The sequence below is a fragment of the Bos taurus genome, chromosome 4, assembly GCF_002263795.3.
Source record: "Bos taurus isolate L1 Dominette 01449 registration number 42190680 breed Hereford chromosome 4, ARS-UCD2.0, whole genome shotgun sequence".
Lineage (NCBI taxonomy): Eukaryota > Metazoa > Chordata > Mammalia > Artiodactyla > Bovidae > Bos > Bos taurus.
Window position 1 is genome coordinate 82,043,879 of NC_037331.1, and position 15,345 is coordinate 82,059,223.

General features: G+C 39.0%; 1 protein-coding gene across 2 annotated transcripts in view; it reads left to right on the forward strand.

Annotated features, from left to right (window-relative positions):
• The window catches only part of VPS41 (VPS41 subunit of HOPS complex), a 226,380-nt gene that overhangs the window by 77,047 nt on the left and 133,988 nt on the right, over nucleotides 1-15,345 (forward strand). For both annotated transcript variants that reach the window (XM_059885622.1, NM_001083453.1), the window contains 1 exon segment: nucleotides 4,562-4,636. In XM_059885622.1, coding sequence (XP_059741605.1) covers nucleotides 4,562-4,636 — 75 coding nt within the window.

Genomic DNA, 15,345 nt, shown 5'->3' on the forward strand with positions numbered 1-15,345 from the left:
TGGTGTAATTTTGCCTATTATTGTAGGTTATGTAAATGGAGTCATATAGTACATATCAGGAATGAGAAAATCCTGCTGACTGTCATTGCTACTCCCAGAATAAAACAAAGCATGATGAGACCTCCGAGGGGAGACATAGGAAACTTTATTCAGAGACGTTAAAGAAGCCTAATAAATGGAGAACTGCTCCATGTTTATGGATTAGAAGAGTCAATATTGTAAAGACAGCAAAAGGAGAGTGCTGAGCATTTCACCTGAAGTGAAATTGAGAAAGTTTTATCCTAACATGCTAAGAATTTTTACCATGAATGAGTGTTGAGTTTCATCAAACACTTTTTGCATCATTGCAATGATCTTATAAATTTCTTCTTGAGATGATCTTATGATATTCCTCTTTTTATTTTATCAATGCAAAAATATGTTAATTTTCATATGTTACATCAGCCTGGTATTTCTGGAATAAAATTGTCTATTCTATATATGCTGCCTTTATTAATATTTTCTTTAGGATTTTTCCATTTTTTTTTTTCATGAGTGAGATTTACTTGTATTTTTTTCTTTCTTCTAACATCCTTTGTTGAGCTTTGTTGTTGTAAGGTTATGCTGTCCTGGTAAAATGAGTCAAGGAGGATTTTCTTTTTATTCTGTTCTCTGAAAGAACTTGTGTATGATTGAAAGTTTGTATTCTTTGAACTAAGTAAAATACATAGTAAAATAGTGGTAAGTTCTAAGGAGAAAAAATACATATAACAGCGAAGGAGCTATGAAATGTTTGGGCAGAGTGTTGAAACTTCAGCTCCAGTGGCCAGAGAGTATCACCAACAAGATGATTACCAGTGAATAGTTGGCAGAAAGCATTGGCAAACAAATTCAGAGATTCTAGGGCTGGTGAAACAGCAAGAAGATCATTGTGGCTGGAGGAGAGAGAACACGGCCGAGGGAGGATAAGGCCGGGCTCTAGCCATAACATTTCAGACTGTTGGGTCATAGTGAACACTTTGGACCTTATCCTGAGATGGGAGGCCATCGGAGAGTTTAGAACAAAATAATCACATTGTCTGATCCACCTATTAACAGCATATACTCTGCTAGTTTGTTGCATTTCTAGGGGATTTCTAGGACAATTAAGGCAGAAGTGGGTCTACTAGCTAGGAGACCATTACAGTAATTCAAACAAGGATGATGGTAGCTTGGACCATGATGGCAGCTATTGGGGTGGTGAAAGTGAGGAAATTTTGTTTGAAGAGGTAGGAATTGCTGACAGATAATAAGGTAAAGTCTGGAAGAAAAGAGTCAAGAATGGATCCAAAGTTTTTTGTCTTGAGCAACTAGAAGAATATATCAGTCATTACTACAGATTAGGAAGACATCAGGAAGAGCCCTTTCAGACAGGAAGCCCTTTCAGAAAGGAAGATCAGACTCATGATTTGGGATGTTTTAATTGTGAAGATCAGCTCACAAGTAAACTGTTGAGGCCTCATTTTCCTTATCATGAGATGGAAATAACCATTTTAAACTGACTGCTTTCCTCAAAAGTTGTGAGGATCAACTAACATGTATGTCAGGTTTTTTTTAAAATACAGTACAATTCTGAGAATCTTAGCACAGGCTATGAGCACAGAGTACAGAAGAAGTGAAAGAAAACAATTTGACAGATACATGGGGAGAAAATATACTTCTGACTGTATGGCACCCCACTCCAGTACTCTTGCCTAGAAAATCCCATGGATGGAGGAGCCTAGTAGGCTGCAGTCCATGGGGTCGCTAACAGTCAGACACGACTGAGCGACTTCACTTTCACTTTTCACTTTCATGCATTGGAGAAGGAAATGGCAACCCACTCCAGTGTTCTTGCCTGGAGAGTCCCAGGGACGGGGGAGCCTGGTGGGCTGCCGTCTATGGGGTCGCACAGAGTTGGACACGACTGAAGTGACTTAGCAGTAGCAGCAGTAAGTTGTACAGAGAGCCTTGTGAAGAAGCACTGCGTCTCAGTCTTGTGGACCTGGAATAACGCTGTCCGTAGAACTCTATGAAATGATGAAAACATTCCATGATCTCTGTGCTTTCTCATACATTATCTGGTAGTCACATGTGGCTTAAGTGCTTGGCATGTGCAGGCACAAGTGGGGAAATGAATTTTTAACTGTGATTGACTTTAACTGATTAAACTTTCTGTATAGTCACATGTGGATAGCGTCCACCACATTGGTCAGGACAGGAAAGCTTGGCAGTGATCGTGTTCTGGGCACCTATTAAATTACAGTCTGAGGTAGGTTATAATCAAATGTCAATTAAGTTACAGTCAGAGGTAGGTGGGGTTTATATTTGCCAAGAGTAAAATGGGTATTAAATTGTTTGATGAACAAAAGGTCAGAATCAGAAAATTAACAGGAGGTACTCAGGAAACAACGTATCCAAAGGAGACTGTCAAAGCCAGTCATTCAGACTCATTGACCAGAAAGAAGTCTAGACATACCAGCCTCAATGCTTTCTCAGTTCAGCTTTTGTTTTGCATCTTCTTTGCTGCCCATCACAAAGTTCTCTTCACTGCTCTCAAGGTCAGAAACTCTGGCTCTGTTATTCTGTTGTGAATCTCATCTGGGATTGGTTTATTCTCTTGTAAATGGATCAAAGATCTGTCTTCAAAGTCTTTTCCTTTTCTAACATTTTAGGAACTTTTAAGGAGATAGCTTAACTTTCATGAGCTGCATTTCAGGAGTGAATTCGAGATCAAAGGGTTCTATAGCCAGCTGTCTCCACCTGTAATGTGGGAATTTCTCCTAGCATCATCAGTCCCTGAGTGGCCTTTCGAGGTCTGGGAATCTTGGTCTGGCCATTACTTTCTAGCTCAGAGATATTTTCCAATAAGCATGGAACAGTCAATTTGGTGTATTTCCATTTTATTTGTATGCACTAACCAGCTTATTTTAAGGTTAGGTATTTTGGGAAACTAATTTGCAGGCTTATATTGTAATGATGAAGGCTTATTTCTCTTTTCATGGTTAATTTGTTCTATCATGTTTTGTGAAAGGTGGTTGGATACTGTCACCGTTTAAGAAGAAAAAGGACTTTCCTGGTGGTCCAGTGGTTAAGACTCTATGCTTCCAATGCAGGTGGCACAGGGTTGACCTCTCGTCAGGGAACTAAGATTGCACATACCACTTGTTGCATTCAAAAAGAAAGAAATTGCAAAAAAATTAAAAAGGAAAAGAAGTGCTTGACATTTTTTTTAACTGTTTTCATCATTTACTGATTTTGACTTCCAGTTAGAAAATCACCTTTGTGAATATTATAGTGAATAAACAGCTGGCTAAATAGAGAACTGGAAATCTGTGTAAAATATTAAATGTACAGTGTGTTTCCTATTGGGAAAATACATCTAAAGTAGAATGCCTAATTCCTGTCTTCACAGATTTTTAAATTTGAGATTACTCCAAAGATTGGAGGATGACAGAGTTAGGATATGACAAATTAATATCAGTTAGACCCTGTGGATTTCCCCCAGAAAGTAATAAGCATGAAGTATAAATAAAAAGTTGATTTTGTAATTTATAAGAGAAGAACAAATGAATTGGCTGGTAAGCCAGATTAAAACAACTGATTTTAGAGTTGCTAATTCAAAAAGACACCTGCATCCCAGCATTCATTGTAGCACCCTTTACAGTAGCCAAGACATGGAAGCAACCATGACATCTATCAACCAATGAATGGATACAGAATATGTGTATATACATACAAAAGAATGTTACTCAGACATAAAAAAGAATGGAATAATGCCATTTGAAGCAACTTGGATGGACCTAGAGATTGTCATAACAAGTAAAGAAAGTCAGAAAGAGAAAGACCAATACCATATGATATCACTTATATATGGAATCTAAAATATGATACAACAGAAACAGACTCATGGACATAGAAAACAAATGTGTGGTCACCAAATGGGAAAGCAGCTGAGGGAATGGTACATTAGGAGTTTGGGATTAGAAGCTACACACTATTTATTATACATAAAATAGGTAAAGAACAAGGTCCTATTGTATAGCACAAGGAACTATGTTCAATATCCTGTAATAAACCATAATGGAAAAGGATATGAAAAAGTGTGTGTGCATGTGTGTATAAAACTGAATGAATCACTTTGCTATTCACCAGAAACAAGCTATACTTCAATTCTTTAAAAAGCTAACAGTTTTCATTACATCATGATTTTTATTTGGGATTTTTGTTCTTTGAATGAATTTGGCTAGGGAAGAATTATAGGACTCTGGAGTAAATAGAACAGAATAAATAAAAAGGCACATAGCAAGTAAGAAAAATACCATTTTAGCTGGACTTCAGAATGCGAAATAGGTAATTTGGGGAAATCTGAGGTTTCTCCCCTTATATGTCTGGGAACAAAGCTATACTTTACCATTTTCATTTGCAAAAGCAAACTATGTCTTGGACTCATACATCTAAACTAATAGCTTGTATCATTTACATTTTACAAAGAGGTGAAACATTTGGCTTCTGATACATAAAAATGTTTTTCATGTTTGTTTGTTCTTTTTTTTTTAAATAGAGTCCTGTGAAGATAAATCAGGTTAGCCTGGATGAAAGTGGAGAACACATGGGCGTGTGTGCAGAGGATGGCAAGGTATGGGGATTGCCTGATCTCATGGAAAGCGCTGCTCCAACCCCAGGGGCTGTGATGTAACCACTTCCAGGGTCTCAGAACAGCACTGCACTTACTGGGTATCTGCATTCGGAGAACCTTGATTATTCTTTTTGGGTATCGGACTTACTCCTGATCGCTCATAATTAAAGTAAAATATATTTTGCGCTAATGTGCCTTAAGGAAAAGTAATTACAAGAATGTCAATAATGTAACTAGTATTAAGCTGATTAACAACTGTGGCAGGGGGACATGTCACCTTAATCATTACTGGCGTGCCACTTAGACTTCAGCGACTGGTCTGCAGTTCCTGCAAGACAGTGGTTTAATGCCTTTCTGCCATAAATCCACAAAATTGGATTTTGTGGGCATGATTTCTGTGGGCCGGTGGTTTTCATTTTCACACAGCAGTTATGAATGTTTCTGTTGAATTATAGAATCTTTTGATAAGCAGTCATAGTTTATCAGAAGAATAAAGTGTCTTGGAATAGCAGCATTAAATAAATGTAAAATCAATATATGTACAGTTTTCTAAAAACCTGGCCCCCACTTCCTCAACCAAGGACATACATCATTTGTGTGGTATATAACTAACAATTATCAGTGCTTCTTGCTGATGTTGAGCTGTGACATTTAGTGGTTGTGGTGATTGATTTTCCACTTACAAGAATGTCTTTTTTGTTTTTCAGTCAATGGAAGGCTTTTCTAATGTTGCTTTGCAATGATAAAATTCAAATGCACAGTGTATTTAAGCTACTCTTCTAAAATAACAGTTTAAGAAGAGAATGCATTAAGAATCATTACAGAACCTTACATATTCTTGTCTGCATACAGCAGATTTCCTAATCTAATTTTATGTTTCTTTATGTGATCTAAATTCAATGGTCCATTAGGATGAGTAAATTAAAAACAGTGTACTCAGTGTAAAAGATTTATACCCATTTAATCTGTTAACAGAAGAAAAATGAAGTCTTCTTGACATACATGAATGCATTTTGATGTATCTAAGCCTAATGTTGCCCAAAGAGTCTTTTGAAAGTCATTGGAACACTTGTGCTTTTCAAAAAGCACTATCAAATTTTACAGTACTTGCTGAAATTCTGAAATGAACCAGACTGTCAAAAGAGCGATAAGGGAAGAGTTGGTTTGTGCGGAAATTGAGAATTATCCAAACCGTTGAAACATTTTGTATTGATAATGAAAGATTATCTCCATTTTTGTTTTCTGAAAGGTAAGGGGGAATTCCTTCTGGGTTAATACCAATTTAATTGTTGAAGGAGAATATTGTTTTTGAATTGTAAGAGAACTTTTAGTAAGCTACTTCATCTAAGAATTTTCAGAGTTCAAATTTTGAAGAATTATTATTTGATAGGATGAAGTGGGATATTTTAACTACTGTGTCTGGTGAATAATGAGATAACCCTCAGATATCTCCTGGTGCACTTCTTGGCAAACACCTCTGTTTTCCTATTTTAGTCAGATTTGTAACTGTCGTATTTTGCTGTAGACCCATGGTGCATTTTTTTTTTAAATAACTTTCTTTTTGGCTGGGCTGGGTCTTCGTTGCTGCATGGGCCTTTCTCTAATTGTGGCCAGCAGGGGCTGCTCTCTAGTTGCGTGAAGCAGCCATTGTGGTGGCTTCTCTCGTGGTGTCAGGGCTCGGTAGTGCATTTCCCAGGCTCTGGAGCACAGACTCAGTAGCTGTGGTACACAGGCTCAGTTGCTCTGTGGCATGTGGGGTCTTCCCAGATCAGGGATTGAACCCGCATTGAACCCGATTGTCTCCTGCATTGGCAGACAAATTCTTTACCATTGAGCCACCAGGGAAGCCCCCATGATGCATTTTAAAAAATAGTTTTTTCATATATTTTACCAGCATTGATAGACTTGAAAAGAAATATTTCAGTGCACATAGTTAATGAAACCTAGCCCTCACCATGGGTTAGTCAGTATTGTGAAAACTGAGGCGGTAATAATATAGCATGATCTGGTAAACTGGTTAGTAATGATAGCAATGTAAAGATTATTAAAAGAATCAACTCCAGACATCTAGATCTCGTGCATCTTTAAATGGCTGTTGTGGTTTTTCTTTCTTTAGTGTGTTAGGATTTCTAGAAAAATCATTACCTTCTATTTCAGAGATGACTCTTCATATTTGTATTCAGTTTTAAAGTCCTAATTCTAACAGTTCTTTAAAATTTATTCTGTTTATTCAGCTGGTGCTCATTTCTAATCTTTTACTTCAGGACTTTTTTTACCTTTGAGTTCCAAATTTTGAAATACAGTCACACATAGAATATGGGTGTTACTGGTGTACCTTTTTAGGTAACTTTCAAGATAAATACATACAAGGTTTATTTTCTGATCTCTTGCCTGTGTTGTCTTCATATATAAACTAGAATTAATTTAATATAGAATTCTGGGTTGAACTATTTTCTCTCAAAGCTTTGGAGACCCTGCTCTCTTTTGTCTAACCTTTATTTTCATAGATATGTCAGAGGCCAGCCTACTTTGTTCTTTCACAAAACCTGTTTAAATTTTTTTTGTCCTGCCTTGGAGCTCAGACTCATCATAATAACAACAACAATACCAACAACAACGAACAGCCCTTGTAATTCAGTTTGCTAAGTTAATGTCTTGTTCAGGTCTATTTTCATTCATTTTGTCTGAAAGAGAGTTAGTCCTTTTGATCTATATACTGAAGTATTGTTTTCATTTCAGGAAAGTTGACTTCAGTCCTGATTTTGATTATTGCTGCAATTCCACGTGTTTTCATTTCTTCAAAGAAACTCAATAATACTGAGGCTGGAGGCGGTATCGCACAGAGGCTAAGAGATTCGCTTTGCACTGCACCTGCCCAGGCTCCATTCCCGCTCTTGCTCTGTTAGGTCAGGGATGTTCCCTGACCCCCAGCCCCCTCCACGGACTCAGCTGGGCAGTGGGCGCAGTGCAAGGCCTGGATGGGGATGTGGCAGAGCCGATTTGGGGTGTGTGGGAAATTCTCAGATCTTTCTGCTTTATTTTGATAACCCTTTTCTTAAACATTGTAGTCTGGCCTCTTCCCCTCCCACGCTGTAGTCACCCTTCTCTTTCGACAATATATTGTGAGAAACCTTGGCCATGTTTTGTCACACAGACACGCAGACACACACATGTGCTTTGCTTTCTCATGGTTTTTATCATCTCATTTCTCCGAAGTCAGGGAGAGTTTCTCTTCTTGTTTGGTCCCTTGGCTGATGTGCTTTGCTTCCAATGTCCATGTTGCTTTCTGGAGTAGAGTTTTATTCTGTTGGGCCATCTTAATTTTCCTGAACTCTTTCGATCTCTCCCAGCTCTTTTCATGTCAGCCTGATCTATGTTTAATTTTCAAAACCAAAATGATGACTTCTTGTGTCATGAGAAGTCTTAGCTCTTAGCGTATTAGAGGTCTTAGGAGTATTAGAGATCAAATGGCTGGGAGTGGAATTATCCTGCCACGCTTGAGCTGTGTGTTGTCAGCTAAGTGATTCAGCCCTCTCTGGGCTTCAACCTGTTTTCCTCCTCTGTAAAAGGGGGTAGTAATGATTATTGCTGTGTTAATCATTAGGGGAAATTAGTTAGTTGATATGTGTCAGTAGTTTGGAATAGTATCTGAAATAGAAGGTACAGGTGGTGATTGTCAGTAGTTATCATCATCACCATCCTTTTCTTCTGCTCCAGATTCATAGAGGTCTCTTGTTATTGAAGTCAACAGTCTTGTAGTTTTTGTTGTTATTGCTGTTACTGTTAACACTAGCCCCCTCCCCACCCTATACCACTTGGCCTATGGGATCTTAGTTCCCTGCCGAGGGATCGAACCCACATGCCCTGAGTAGAAGAACAGTGTCTTAACCACTGGACCACCAGGAAAGTCTCTATTAAAACATTTTTTTTAAAGCATGGTTTTTCTCCCTTGGAGACCTTGAAATTGTGTTCTGCCTCATTCTTCTTATAGATCCTGTGTATGTTTTTGTTACTCTTGTATCCATTCCAAAACAAGGAGACAAGCTCTTTCTGAACCTCAGTTAGCAAACAGATCCAGTGTCCGCTTGCTCTGAGCCCTGCTTGTTATCCTTCTTGGTGTCATCCTGCTGGGTGTGGCAGAATCACACATCAGTTCCACACAGGGTCCAGTTAACAAGCCCCATTTCCTCTGCCTGGAAGTATCCAGTGCAGGCAGCTCCTCCAGTGAACTGGGAGCCTTGCCTATCTTCTCTCCTGGGTCTCTAACACCCTCCATGGGTGGAGAATAGGAAAACCTGCCGTCTCACCTGTGAGGGTTCCTCCAGCCAGACAGAATTACAGCTTATGTGTTTACTCCTGTTTTAATGCTTGACCAGTTGCTATTGGGAAGCTTGGGTTGGGGGTCTGTTATAATGAAGTACCAGCTGAGAGAGTTTCCTGGCCCTCCGGCCGCCCTCCTCATAGTTTCTCTGTGTCAGATGGCCTGCCACCCAGTGTTCTGGTTGGCAGATACAGAGAAGTCTGTGCTAGAGTAGAGACATAGACACCTTCCTGATTGTTTCATGAGGGTAGTAGGGTTTCTGTGTTTCTGCCGGTAAATGCATAGCACATACCTTCTGTGGTCCTCATGTCGCTCTATGGGTTTGTAGTTAATGAGAAATACTCTAGGACTTGGCAGTAGATTGACTATAAGACAGATTGTTCTGAAGTTTCTTTTTCTCATTAGGTATTTTTATGACAAGTTGGGAGAAGTTGTCAGGGCTGCTTTAGGAAATACCCTTATCAAAAGGATCCTTTCAATTTTAACCTTTAAATAAGATTCTTTTCTCCGGCAAGATCTTCCTAAAAGCCAGATCTCTCCAGGCAATCATTCAGTGGATTTCTTTTCACAGTGTGATACTCACTGAGAAAATTTTAAAAAAGAGGAAATGAATGAGAATCATTTTGGGTTTTGTTAGCTTTAGTAGTATAAGTTGTGACTTACTAGTTTGGGTGTCACATTAGTGAAATTAACCAAAATAGCAAAGGTTTTACAATTCACCCTGTTTATACTGATATCAAGTTTATTTTGAGACATTTCAGTGTTTTCCATCCTGAAAGACAAAATAAGGACAATTGAGGAAAATGTTTCTCAGTTAAGCATAGAAATAGAGACTAACCTAAGAGGGATTTCCTTGGTTGTCCAGTAGTTAAGACTTTGCCTTCTACTGCAAGGGGTGTGGTTTTGATCCTTGGTCAGGCAGCTAGGATCCCGCATGCCTCGTGGTCAACAAAACAAAACATGGAAGTGAGGCAGTGTTATAACAGATTCAATAAAGACTTAAAAATGATCCACATAAAAAATCTTAAAAAAAAAAAAAGACAGTGAGAAACACTAACCTAAGAGTTGTAGTCTTGCTTGCTGCCTTCAGCAAACACCCCTCAGGTCTCTATAGTGGGTACTGTAGTGACATTTTGCTTCTGACTAGTTCTCAGGGGCAGTTCTGAGTGTCAGCCTGTTTGCTAAGAACTTGATGACTTGTTCTCTTATTCTACTTCCTTCTTCAGTCAGTCAGTCAGTTCAGTTGCTTAGTTGTGTCCAGCTCTTTGCGACCCCATGGACTGCAGCATGCCGGGTTCATCACCAACTCCCGGAGTTTACCCAAACTCATGTCCATTGAGTTGGTGATGCCATCCAACCATCTCATCCCCTGAAGTCCCCTTCTCCTCCTGCCTTCTTACTCTACTATTCCTTCTTACTCGACTATTATATCTTCATACGAATTCATGATTGTTTTGTTGTTGGATTCACAATTTTTACCCCTGGAAATTTGTATTTTAGTTTTCCCCATAAGGTTCACAATATTTCTAATATTTTCTCACTTACTGATACCTCAGTCTTTTTTCAGCAGTCCCATATTCGTTTGTTTACAGCTCGTGTACTTTTTCCCACAATAAAAGTCACTTAACTTTTGTTCTTCAAATCTATCCTATTATAGGTAGAAGGAAGTTTGTCCATTTGAACCGAATAGTCTGCTGCATTTAATTTCAACTTCTGTGGTAGAGTTGTCTAATTCATAGCCTGATATTCCCTTTCACTTTATTTTGGCGAATATTTGAGGCATTTGAATTTTTTTTCAGTCTTGCTTTTCTTACACTTCATATGCAAAGGTATCTTCTTTATTTACAAATTTTGGACTAGCTCCCATAATGACGGTATATAGAAGAATAGAGCATGGAATAGTCTTCCTGATTTTTAACGACTTTAGACGAGTTGTTTGTTTTGGTGGCTCAGTGATAAACAATCCGCCTGCCAATGCAGGAGACATGGCTTCATTCCCTGGAGGAGGAGGTGGGAACCCACTCCAGTATTCTTGCCTGGAAAACCCCATGAACAGAGAGTGGAGCCTGGCAATCTACTGTCCATGAGGTCACAAAAGAGTCAGATGTGACTCAGTGACTGAACGTCAACAAAGGTGTTTGCTTTCATCCCCAGCAGTCTTGCTATAAGGGTCAAATGAGGGGGTGCAAGATTTTCAGTCCTAGTTACATACCATGAATTACGAACCTTTAAAAATACAGTTTTAAAGCTATTTCTTCTCATTTTGAAGTCCATAAGGATGGTTTAATTCAGAATAAAATTTCTTAAAGAACCAGAATGATACTGACCATTTCAATAGAGACCTTTTTCAGAAGATTATTTCCCTGCATAGCTTGAGAAAACTGAGAAATGGCATCACTTCTTTGAGGAGATGTTATCAAAATACACTTTCCCATTGGAGTCTGAGTCTCACACAGTTGTAACCAAGACTTCCCCATAGGTTAAAATGGAATCAAATTACAGCTAAAAAAATAATAATAAATTTAGAGCTCAGGGGAACATTTAGACATTTCTAGATAGAAATTGACCACTATGAGTGAAATAAATACGTCCACTTGAAAAAAATATATATTTTATCCCACCAAAAAATTTAATTTGTCGAGGATGGGGTCTGGCTATTAGTATCCAAGGATCTTCCAATCAGAACTACTGAGGTAAGGTGTGTGGAAGCATTTTGAGGTCCAAGTTATTAGTCGGAGTATAAGATGTGACACAGGACCATGTTGTGATATAGTTGGAGTGAATAGAAGTAGCTTTATGTTAGAAGAATATAAACTTCCTGGAGTACCATGAATTTCTACTGATGTAATTTTAGTAAGTTGACCCCCTTGTTCATTTAGTCTGTTAAGATCCAGGTGACATAGTACCTGTCTTACTTTGAGCCTGTTTTCTTGGATTCTTTGGGCTCATTCACATTCAGCTTCTTGGGCAGAGTAAAACTTTGCATATAATATTATTCTTTTGAGCTTCTCAACCACCATTTTATAAGAAGTTCAGTGTACCCTGTGCTTAACTGCTGAGTCGCATGTGACTCTTCACAACTTCATGGACTATAGCCCGCCAGGGTGCTCTGCCATAGAATTTCCCAGGCAAGAATACTGGAGTGGTTGCCATGCCCTCCTCCAGGGGATCTTCCCGCCCCGGAGTAGAACCCATGTCTCTTGCGTCTCCTGAGTTTCTAGCTGGATTCTTCAGCAGTGAGCCACCTGGGAAGCCCCCTGGTGCCTGCACATTTCTGTAAAACATGAGCAATGCCCTCTGAGCAATGAGCAGCATGGTGGTAGTGGGGCCTTCATGTATTTGCTATGTCAAGAACACATTTTATCAGACTACCTCAGAGTAGATAATATCCCCTTGACATTACATTCTACGATGTGCTATTCTTGGAACCCAAACAGCATTCTTGGCCTAAGAGTATAAACACACACACACACAAAAAGAGTATAAACACAGGAGTCACAAAATGAGTGGGATATTCTAAAGATTTTATATTTTAGTGAAAGAACATATCTCCCCAGAATGATAATATGAGTACATTTTCCTCTTGGAACTTGCACAGATGAACCACTCACAGCTTACTAAGATGAAAACAAGATATTGAAAGTCTGAAAGGTTTTATGTCTATTTAAAAAATGAATTTGTAACGAAATACTTTCTCATATAGAGCCATTGGACCCAGATAGCTTCACTGGTGAATTCTTACAGAAGTTAAAAGAAAAAAATAACACCACTTTTTTCTAGAGACTAGAAAAAGAGTGAACACATCCCAAGTGTTGGGAAACAGATCTGAGTGCCCCTAATAGCTGGTTCCAAGTGTTTGAGAGCTCCTGGAATTCTTATGCTTTGCTGGTGAGAGTGTAAATTGATCAGAACAACTTTGTGAAAATGTTCAGCTGTCTATTAGATGTCAACAAAGATATAACCTGCAGCTCAACAATCCCATTCTTCATAAATGGATATGTGAGTGGACCAAAAGATTTGGAAAGAGTGTTCATTATAGCATTATTCATTCAGTTCAGTTCAGTCGCTCAGTCATGTCCAACTCTTTGCGACCCCATGGACTGCAGCACTCCAGGCCTCCCTGTCCATCACCAACTCCCGGAGTTTACTCAAACTCATATCCATTGAGTCGGTGATGCCATCCAACCATCTCATCCTCTGTCGTCTCCTTCTCCTCCTACCTTCAATCTATCTGAGCATCAGGGTCTTTTCAGATGAGTCAGTTCTTCGCATCAGGTGGCCAAAGTATTGGAATTTCAGCTTAAGCATCAGTCCTTCCAGTGAATATTCAGGACTGCTCTCCTTTAGGATGGACTGGTTGGATCTCCTTGCAATCCAAGGGACTCTCAAGAGTCTTCTCCAACACCAACGTTCAAAAGCATCAATTCTTCAGCACTCAGCTTTTTTAATAGTCCAACTCTCACATCCATAACATGACTACTGGAAAAACCATAGCCTTGACTAGATGGACTTTTGTTGGCAAAGTAAAGTCTCTGCTTTTTAATATGCTGTCTAGGTTGGTCATAACTTTTCCTGCAAGGAGTGAGTGTCTTAATTTCATGGCTGCAGTCACCATCTGCAGTGATTTTTGGAGCCCCCCAAAATAAAGTCTGCCACTGTTTCCCATCTATTTGCCATGAAGTGATGGAACCGGATACCATGATCTTAGTTTTCTGAATGTTGAGCTTTAAGTCAACTTTTTCACTCTTCTCTTTCACTTTCATCAAGAGACTCTTTAGTTTTTCTTCACTTTCTGCCATAAGGGTGGTGTCATCTGCATATCTGAGGTTATTGATATTTCTCCCGGCAATCTTGATTCCAGCTTGTGCTTCTTCCAGCCCTGTGTTTCTCATGATGTACTCTGCATATAAGTTAAATAAGCAGGGTGACAGTATACAGCCTTGACGGGCTCCTTTTCCTATTTGGAACCAGTCTGTTGTTCCATGTCCAGTTCTAACTGTTGCTTCCTGACCTGCATATAGATTTCTCAAGAGGCAGGTCAGGTGGTCTGGTATTCCCATCTCTTTCAGAATTTTCTGGAGTTTATTGTGATCCACACAGTCAAAGGCTTTGGCATAGTCAATAAAGCAGAAATAGATATTTTTCTGGAACTCTCTTGCTTTTTCGATGGCAATTTGATCTCTGGTTCCTCTGCCTTTTCTAAATCCAGCTTGAACATCTGGAAGTTCATGGTTCACGTATTGTTGAAGCCTGGCTTGAAGAATTTAAGCATTACTTTACTAGTGTGTGAGATGAGAGCAGTTGTGCGATAGTTTGAGCATTCTTTGGCATTGCCTTTCTTTGGCATTATTCATAATAGCCTCTATTTGGAAACAACTGAAGTGATCAATGGAAGGTGGATACACAAGTGGCAATGTACTCATACACTGAAATTTTATACGGCAGTGACAAAGAACCAGCTCCTGCCATATGTACGTAGCAGTGTGGATAAATATCAGAAGGAACATATCCATTGAAAGAAGCCAGTGAAATAGTTTATGATTCTATTTATATAAAATTCAAACATCAGCACAGCTTACCAAACGTGATAGATTTTGGAGGAACAGTTAGTTTGTGAGGATGTAAATGAATGGAAAGGAACACAGGGGAGCTTCTTGGGTTTTGCTTCTTGACATGGGTGGTGGCTACAGGGGTATGTTCATATCATAAACATTTGTCAAGCTCTGAATCTATGATCTGTACCCTTTATGTTAAAGTACTAATTGCTCAGTTGTGTCCGACTCTTTGTGACCCCATGGATTGTAGCCCGCCAGACTCCTCTATCCATGGGATTTCCCAGGCAAGGATACTGGAGTGGGTTGCCATTTCCTTCTCTAGGGGATCTTCATGTGCAAGGGATAGAACCTGGGTCTCCTGGATCACAGGCAGGTTCTTTACCATCTGAGCCACCAGGGAAGCCCCTTTATGTACATTATACAATTGAATATTAAAGTCAGCTGCTCAGAGGAAAGATTAAGATGAAACAATTTTAAGGGAGACACTGATAAGTAGAAAATTAAATCTTACATGTATACGTTCTCAATAGATTCAGGATAAGATGGTAAAAGAAGTGCAATTCTTATCTCTTGCGACTTTGATCTGCTCAGCTGATTTATATATCTGTGACTCAAAGAAGAAGCTCCTTTTTCCTTCAAGGAAAGGAATAATAATTCCTTTAGAAGTAGCCTATGGAAAATTCATTAAAAAGTATTAATAACCTTTCATCTCTGTTTCATTTTTTAAAGCTGACATCTATTTAACAAAATAAATTTGTGATGGGCAAAGGGAACTCTGTCCATGAGATGCTGGTAAAAAAACTTAATTGCAGTGGTATAGTCTCACACTGATG